This window comes from Sparus aurata, chromosome 18 (assembly GCF_900880675.1).
Source record: "Sparus aurata chromosome 18, fSpaAur1.1, whole genome shotgun sequence".
Classification (NCBI taxonomy): Eukaryota; Metazoa; Chordata; class Actinopteri; order Spariformes; family Sparidae; genus Sparus; species Sparus aurata.
In genome coordinates this window covers 23701016-23709677 of record NC_044204.1, presented here as the reverse complement: position 1 = coordinate 23709677, position 8662 = coordinate 23701016, and the positions used below count along the sequence as shown (strand labels likewise).

Here is an 8662-nt window from a genome sequence, read left to right as displayed (position 1 = left end):
ATGTAGCATTTCATCTTAATTCTTTACATTGGTCTCTTCCTTTCCAAACTTCCTATAACAACAGACGAGGACTGCCTCCTTAGTAGATTTTTGGTGTTTTCCCAACAAGGAATGTGTTGAAGGTAACGTGAGATGCTTGCAAAAGTGAATTTTGTTGTTCAAGAGGTTTATGCTTCATGTGATTTTGAGAGAGTTTCAGGCCGTTTTTCTTCTTGAAAGTACTTCACCATGAAGTGAAACCAAAAGATAAAGCAGTCTGGTTTCCAGAACAGTGATTTAAGTTACCAGAAATCTCTGCACAAAAGCAGCAACCATCATCCTGCTTTTAACGTAAAGTGACGCTCAGCCAAATAAAAGTAGGTTTTTTTGTTCTCATCTTAGACAGGATGGAGAAAAAAGATCCAACTACTGAAAAATACAGTGGTGTTTTATTTGCAAATTAAAAAGCACCGACAATATTAGTTACACTGTAAAAATTATTGACAACAATTACAAATCTTTATCATACAGTCCAGGAGATTAGTACCATCATTGCTGTTATGTGTTATCACTTAATACTTTATATGGAGAGACTCAGTACCTGTGTACAATAGTTGGCAGTGAGAGGACATGAGAGGAAACAATCTTAGCGACACAATGAAATGATCCAGACTCCCCCCCTCCCCCTCAGTACAGCACTGACTGTTTCACACTATGGGAACGGGCTGATGGAGAGTGTAAACCCAAACACATTCAATAATTTAGGTCTACTGAGGGTTTGCGTATTATGTACATTACAAAGTCTGGAAATTAAAAAGGACCGACATGTGCATTGTTATTACATCAGAACATTGTACAAAACTATTGCAGTAAGAGCAGCTTTTTGTTATCTATGCTTGACATCTAGTTGCAGTGGTAACACCTTGAACCGACAACCAAACGTCCGTACGGTCTCAATGGGCCTACTTGTTGGTTTCTCCTGGTAAATCTTAACTTTTTTTTTTCCCCCCAGAGACAGCTTTGTTCTCCTCGTCCGACTTAAAAACTCAACTAGTAAATGAAATGACACAAAATATAAGACAAAATATACAGTTTTGACAAAAAAAAAAGAAAAAAAAGAAAAAAAAGAAATGCTGAGAACAGACTTGAAATGCACAATCTTGCTCTGTACAAGATCTGAACCTCTTGGACCAGAGCGTTTAATTCAACATACAGTAGCTAGCTTATGATCTTCTTCACAGATTGTAGCAGGATCCATTTGTGTTAGTGTGCTTTCCAGTAACCGGTTACGTTCAGGATCGTTTTGTTCACTCGAGTGCCTTCAAATATTGTGCTTTCAACATCTATCCTACCGCTCCAGCTTTAGACAATTCAACGGTCATGGAACTGACTATAAAGGCGGCCCGAGCCGAACAGTTTGAGGAACCGACCCGCTGTACATCGAGAACACTGAGCTAAGATGTTTAGTTTTGGTACATTCTATAATAATGCATTGCCATCAGCATTAAAGAAACGTTAAAACAAAGATCCGAGCAAAGAAAAACAAAAAAACTTAAAAAATAAGAACCCTCAAGAGTCCATGTGGTAATATTTTAATGAAGATTCTGTCCTGGCACTTGTAAATGCGATAACTAGAGTCTACCAAGGCCTATCGAGTGAGGCTACAACATGCAGCCAGACGTCCCGTTCTCCTCTCAGACCAACATTTCACTTTTGTCAAAGGCATTTGCAACCAATGTCTCTCTGTCGACCAGGCTGCTATTCATTTAGTCCGTCTTATGCTGCCTGTTTAAGTCCGCTCCAAACTTCGAGGGAGACACAGGTCATGTTGTGTTCATCCTTTCCACCCGTTCCCCCAGAGCGGTCAAGACTGCTCAAGCGTCAGACTTTTATTTTTTTTCCTTCCTTTGATTTTTCAAGATCATGCGAAGAAGAGAAGGTTTGATTAAGGAGAGCAGGGGGTGCGATTATCAAACACTGAAAGTCTCTCCTGTGCATCACTGAGCCTTTCCTTCTCCTTCAGGACCACAGTGGAGGCATCATTGAGGCTTCCACCGTCCTGGTTTGTCCTGCAGGGGAGTAACACGAAGCTCAGGGAGAGAGGGGAGAGCTGTCAGCTGCTGAAAGCAACTTCGCTCTCTTCTTGCTCACCATCCGCTGTTCATTAGGGAAGAACACAGTTAAGTTTTGAGTTCTAGCTCCAAATATTCCAGTCTCTTTCAAAACTATTTGGGATCTTCAACCTTTCAGATCACTTGGGCCAGTGTCCCCCCCCCCCTCGAGCAGGGGTCGAGTGGTGGTTCAGTGTGCGGAGCTGTGTGCTCCTCATGTGGTTCTGCTACCTGGTGTGGACCAGCTCTTCTCTGAGCCAGCTGGGCAGCGGCTGACCCATCCTGTAGAGCAGCTTGGAAAGCTCAATGTTGTGATCCCTATAGTACTCCCTGAGGAAGCCCTGGGACTGAAGCAGACACACAAAAAGGGAACATGAATTAACATCTTAAAAAACAAAAATAGCAGAAATGAGTTAAGGTAAGATGTATTTCTTAAGGGGAGACACTACAGGTAGGCAATAACCCTGTCTTCTTTCAGACCAGTGACAAGAAAATGTCCTGAATATCTACTGAAGTGTTCATTTAAGATTTCCATTCTAGACATTTTTCTCAAACAATTGAAAATGTAATCCGTCTCAGCTGCATATTTAAACATTTAAGAAAACTTTTTTAACCAAAATTCCTACATGTTGCATCTTAAAGTGTTGTTTTTTCTCAAAATAAGTTTTTCTGATATTCTAAAGCAGAAACCTCCACTTCAGTAGCACGTAAATACACCAAACCTTCAAGTTTTATTCCCATCTATAGTAAAGCATAGTATAGCGGTATGTTTAAACATCATTCAAAGACTGATTTCTATTCAAATTTATCACTATAAAACACAGTGAAAATGATTTTTTTATGGCTGTTGAGTTATTTTTGACTAATTCCCTCTGTAAACAAAATGGAATGAGAACTGTGAATCCAACTTTATCCAGATTTCTGCTCTGGAATTGTCTGCAAATATGTGCATCTCTAGTGTTTCCCCATAAAGCCAAAGTCTTTCGACTGATCATACCTCAGGGTCCATGTCGGGGTACCTGCGCCCTTTACTCTTTCCCAAACACTTTGTCTTTCCTCCCTCCAGCAGCTGACACCAGAAGCCTTTCTTAGGGTCGAACCTGTACATAATATACACGTTAGTACATGTATTGTGAATGACAGAATCATCAGTTAATTTAAAATTCCAATCTACTGTTACTGATCACAGCCTTCCTGTAGTTACACGTAAAACAAAAATAAATGTGTTTTGGCCATCTTATGCCCTCTACAACAAATGTTAATGGTCAGATACTGATTGGGCCCGACACACCAGGCCGTGATGTGCCTCGTGTTGTTGGCTGAACACTTGTAACTGAATGTGTTTACAACCTGTTTTGTTGCATTCACATGTGGTGTTAAGTGAGCCGTCCCTGCCAGCTCCAAACAACAACTAATAATATCTCTATATATCTAATATCTACTCTATAAAGAGTTTAAAGCTGTAATTAAATCTGTAAACAAATGTGGACACTGTCAGTGATTTAACCTGATGGATGATACTCACGCTAGGATCTTGTGGTAGTTGATGACGTTAGCCAGGCTCAAATACTTCTGGATTTTATCCATGATTGAAGCAGGCTCAGTCTTCAGCATCTGTCCATCCAAGACTAACAACTGGGTAAGACACACAAACAGTAACAACTGTCAGGACAGGAACAAAAAAGCTGTGCACACACAATAATCTTCCAAAATCAACTTGTTAACAATGTTTCGGTCTTATCTTTTTGTAACTACAATGACTTCCTTAAAATCCAAAGAAATTGTTAAATGCTGCTCCATAAGAAGTCAGAACATGTGGATTGGCGTTACACAAAGCCCGACATGATGTCCTCAAATATATTGTTTGGCCCACAAACCAAAATCTCTTGGTTTGCTGTCACAGAGTAGATAAAATATCATATTTAAGAAACTGGAATCAGAGAATTTTCACTCATTTTTGTCCCTGAAAATATACTCAAACCAATAAATTGCTCATCAAAATAGCTGGCAATTAACTTAAAGGTTGACAACTAATCGATTAATCATTGCAGCCCCAAAACAAGAAGGTGACACACTTCATTGCTCTTCCATGTGCAGCTGACAGGTTTGGTCTTTTGTGGGCAATAAGAGCTTGATATCCTCCTGAGATTGTCCCTTAAGGGAAGCAGCTCCCTTCCATTACGATCATGTGGATTTAAGACTGCCCGTAAGGTCTGTCTACAGGGGTAAACAAACATCCTTTACTCCAAACTTTGCTGGAGAAAAACACCTGTCAGCCACCCATAAAACTCCGGCTGGTATTTGTTCACTTGTTGCATACTGAATACACCCATGGTACCTGGCTGGAGTGGTAGTAGTTGAGCCAGCGCTCCAGGTGGATGGCATACCAGCCTGGCACCAGACAGCGATTCTGGAGGACCCGTAGTTTGACTGGAGAGTCGTGGCTTGCTGTGATGACCTCATGGAAGGAGTATTTCAATGCCACCGGGTCATCGTGGGCTCTTTGGTGCTGTGTGCACACAGAGGAGTGAGGAGGTTGAGTCTTAAAGTGTAAATCCCACACTTTGAACAGTTAAAATTTTGTACATAACGAGTTGTTTATCTGGTTTGCAGTTGTCAGACTGACCTGGTACCAAGAGTACGCTCTATCCGCTGGGTTGATGAGGATGGTAATGATCTTGGCTTTGGGCAGAAGAGCCGCGGCCCTCTGAGCAGCCACTTCAGAGTCAAAGTAGTTGGCACTTTTCTCAAAGTAGTAGTCTGAACTGGTGTTGGAGGGCAGAGGGAAGTACTCCATATACCTAACACACCGCAAACACAAACATACCAAGTGTTACAAGCAGCTTTGTTGATCTGGTCCAATTTGCGCTTCGTAGATAAGGAGAGTGTATCCGCACGGTGTGTGGGTGATCGGCCATGTGCAACAGCTCGTTAAAAAAAACATCTAGCAACACGGCACAGTGTTAATATTTGGGCAGCCCACTCACATACGATCCAGCCAAGTCAATTCTGTGTTCGGACTCTTTCTGCTGCGGTGCATGACGCTTTTCATTGATGCAGGTTTATAATCAATGAAAACTACAGGAACCTCTAAACAGTGAATTTAAAACCAAATAGGTGTTAATTGTGTTTTTTTTTCTTTTTTGGCCTTACGCTTAGGAATTTCACTAATGAGTGATTTTGTTGTTGCTTTGTGGGGTCTGGGGATCATTTGCATTTCGCTTCTTGATTTCATTTGCATTAAACAGAAAACACCCCGACCAACTTGGGGTCTGCGATTTAATGAGAGAATCAGACTAAACTGCACCGTTTTTAACGGCTTAACACTTTATTTGACCCAAATTGCTACATAAAAAAAAAAAGAAAAACATGATTTGAGATTCAGTTTCCTGTTTTTTACTGTGGCAAAGCACACTGGACAAGTACAACTTTGATAGCCTAATTTCCCTTTGGGGATTGATAAAGTTATCTATCCATCCATCTACAAAACAACCATCATTTTTACCCCACCCCTGTAAGCATTTATTCTCAAGCCCCCCATTTAGCATTAATACCCAGTACACACACATTTAAGGGTTTATAAAACAAACAGCTGTGAGGACATTTTAAGGTGCTAATTAATGTATATTCAGAAATGTAACTTCTCATATAAAGACACATGTTCTCCCTGTGTTTTAGTATAATGTCATGAATTATCTGTTTATACTGGGCTTGAACCAATATTAGATGTTACTGAATTTCACAATATTAGTCTATGCATCAGCCTTTAGTGCCTGCAGGTGAAGTTCGACCATGTACTAAAATGGTTATATATTCACTATGAACAGTAGATAAAGGGACTTAAAGTTTTGCTCTCTCAAGCCATGACGAGTCTGAGCTAAACCCAATTCAAATGTTTTCAAAATGTCCTTTCCTTCACTGACTTTACTTTAGTTTTAATGTTTTATTTGTCTTCTTGTTTTTATCAGTTTTCTGTTCGTTTCTTCTTTTAAACCTCCAGATTTTGGCTTTTCTGTTTTATTGAGCTGTCTTTCTGAAGCGTTTTGTAAAGTGGATTTCCAAAGTGCTCTATGATTCAGATGAAGAAAAAGCAGTTGGCAGCAGCCATGACTTTAGATCATGGACTAGAATCAGAAGATATCTCTTGTAATTTTGCCAAATCGAATGTTAAAAACAAGAGGTAAACAACCCAACCAAAAGGCAACAACACACATAGAATCAGGACTTGTAATTAAAGCCCCAGTAATTATATGATGCGTGACATTTTTGACTGTATATCTGGTTGAACGTGGTTAGTTAATGATGTTGGCGGTTTCTTACCAGTCGATGCCTCGGTGGTAGTTGTGCCCATTGAAGAACTGGATCTCCTCAAACGTCTCCTTGCTGGGGTAATTACTGGTCAGGTCGGGGTGCATGCCGAGAAACAGGTAGAGCGCTGTCGTCCCTGAGAGGGCAGAGACGGAAGCGAGAAGAGACGAAGACAGAGTGTTGGAGACGGGATGAAAAAGATTAAGAGGAAGCAAAAGGGCAAAAGGTTCCAATAACTGCAATCTCCATTTTGAAGTGCAGTAAAGATGAATCACTATCACAATCTACCACCACCATGTCTGATTTCTAAAGAAATTCTCAAAACCTCATTCAAACCACTCGGAGCACGACACGTCTGCCTTGAATGACTAACTTCACACGTAATCACTCCCCACTTCATCCTGTAGGGGGTGTTGAAGGACTGCGCCTCACCTGTCTTCTGAGGCCCGATGACGAGCAGTTTGGGGAAGCGGTCACATGTTTTCTCTTTGGACCAGATGTCCTTGTGCCTTTTGTCCTCACAGGGATCCTGTAGCCACAAAAAGATAAACAATCCCTTTGTTTTAGCCGTGTTTCCTGCAGAATTCTGACAAATATGTAAATACAGGAGAAAGCAGGTTAACCTCTGTTTAATCGAGCGTTCGTCAGATGCTACAGCGAACAAAGGGGGTGCATTCATAGCAAATGTTCGCATGAGTGACGACACTGCTTTCCATCAACCGAAAAAACAATTACTCATTGCGTCTGCATACCGTATGTGAGGCAAAGGATCCAAGCTGTTACTGTATAACATCATACCTTAAAAGGGAAGTGATGTGTTTTTCACAGAACAATCATCAGCCATTGTTGTGTTTTTATTCTATTTCTGGGACTCAAGCAGTCCAAAAAATAGCAGATGAATGCAATAATTTTTACTAATGGCAATAAAATGTATATAAATAATTCATATCATCATCATCATCATCTTACCTGCCAGAGAGGATCTCTTTCGGAGGGGAACAGGCTGAAGTACTTCTGAGCCAGCTGAACAGGTGGCAGGGTCTGCACCTTGAGGTTGGTCCACGTCTGGACGAACATCATCAGGCTCTTAAACGTGTACAGGCCGAGCCGATCGTTCCCGTAGTTGGACAGATGGGTCATGAAGATACTAATCTGTGAATGGGAAGAACAACCGGGGTAAGATTATCAAAGGGGGATGAGGGTAAACTCAATACCAAAAAAAGGCAAACAAGTGATTTGTTCTGGGTTTGAAAATGTCTGAATTTGATACTTTTAATTTGTCATATAGTCTACCTTATTCTTGCTTTTGATCCCGTGTTTGTTTGTGCTTATTTCTGAGGATTACAGGACTTTTATGTTCGCTCATAATGCGTATTAAGGTGAGATTCCTTCTATAAGCCTCTTGGGGATTTTGAATCTCACCTGCCGCAATCTGCTTCTTTTTTGTTGCTGTGTTTCTGCTGCTTTGTTTTACTGCGCGAATAAATAAATAAATAAATGAATACAAATAAAAGAAAATAACATATTACATGATTAATAGAATTTCTCCAAATGTTTTTGATCCTTATTTCCTTTTCTTTATAAACAAGTAAATTATGATGTCTTCTTAAGCTCTAGGAGATTAATAATTAAATGTTTTCACTATATCCTGGCATTTCATAGACCAAACAATAGACTGATTAATCAAACTAAAAATTATTGTTAATTGTAGCCCTAAATGTGACATGACTAGTTATGTCACTATATAGATGAATGGATTTTAATCGTCTCATCAGTATTTCCACAGCACTGTTAAAGGTCAAGTTTTTTCTTAGAATAACCGGATCTGAGATCTGAACAGTTCCTCCTGTTAATATAAGTCAATAAAAGATCCCTTCCGCCTTCACAGGAAAAGGGAACCGAATCCAGTCCTTGTTTCATTCAAGAATACATTTAGTCAAATCAAGAGGACATCTTCTGACGTCTTTTTTAATACAAATGTCCCCCTTTTTGGTTCCCCAGACAATGCAGGGACAAGAACACTCGAACCCGACCCAAACATCAATTGGCATATCACATATATATTGGTATCAGCATACATGTCATCTGAAATGTGTTGATAATTGATTATTTAGAGCTAATAATAGAGGAAAAAGATGCTTAGGGTAATTTAGAATGAAACATTTCGCTCACAGTTTCAGTGCACTGATGTAATTTTAGACAATAAAGTTTATGGATGCGCTGTAAAATATCCTGCACCAATTACAAATCTATCTCAATTATTT

The 8662-nt window shown here is 40.0% G+C and overlaps 1 protein-coding gene across 1 annotated transcript in view; it reads right to left on the bottom strand.

Annotated features, from left to right (window-relative positions):
• Positions 1-406: 406 nt before the first annotated feature.
• The window catches only part of LOC115568889 (bifunctional heparan sulfate N-deacetylase/N-sulfotransferase 1), a 47376-nt gene continuing 39120 nt past the window's right edge, over positions 407-8662 (bottom strand). The window contains exons 8-15 of the mRNA XM_030396600.1: positions 7368-7550; positions 6831-6927; positions 6411-6534; positions 4717-4891; positions 4429-4599; positions 3616-3725; positions 3088-3190; positions 407-2437 (exon numbers count right to left, since the gene is read on the bottom strand). Coding sequence (XP_030252460.1) covers positions 2318-2437; positions 3088-3190; positions 3616-3725; positions 4429-4599; positions 4717-4891; positions 6411-6534; positions 6831-6927; positions 7368-7550 — 1083 coding nt within the window. The 3' untranslated portion in view covers positions 407-2317. The remainder of the gene's footprint in view (positions 2438-3087; positions 3191-3615; positions 3726-4428; positions 4600-4716; positions 4892-6410; positions 6535-6830; positions 6928-7367; positions 7551-8662) is intronic.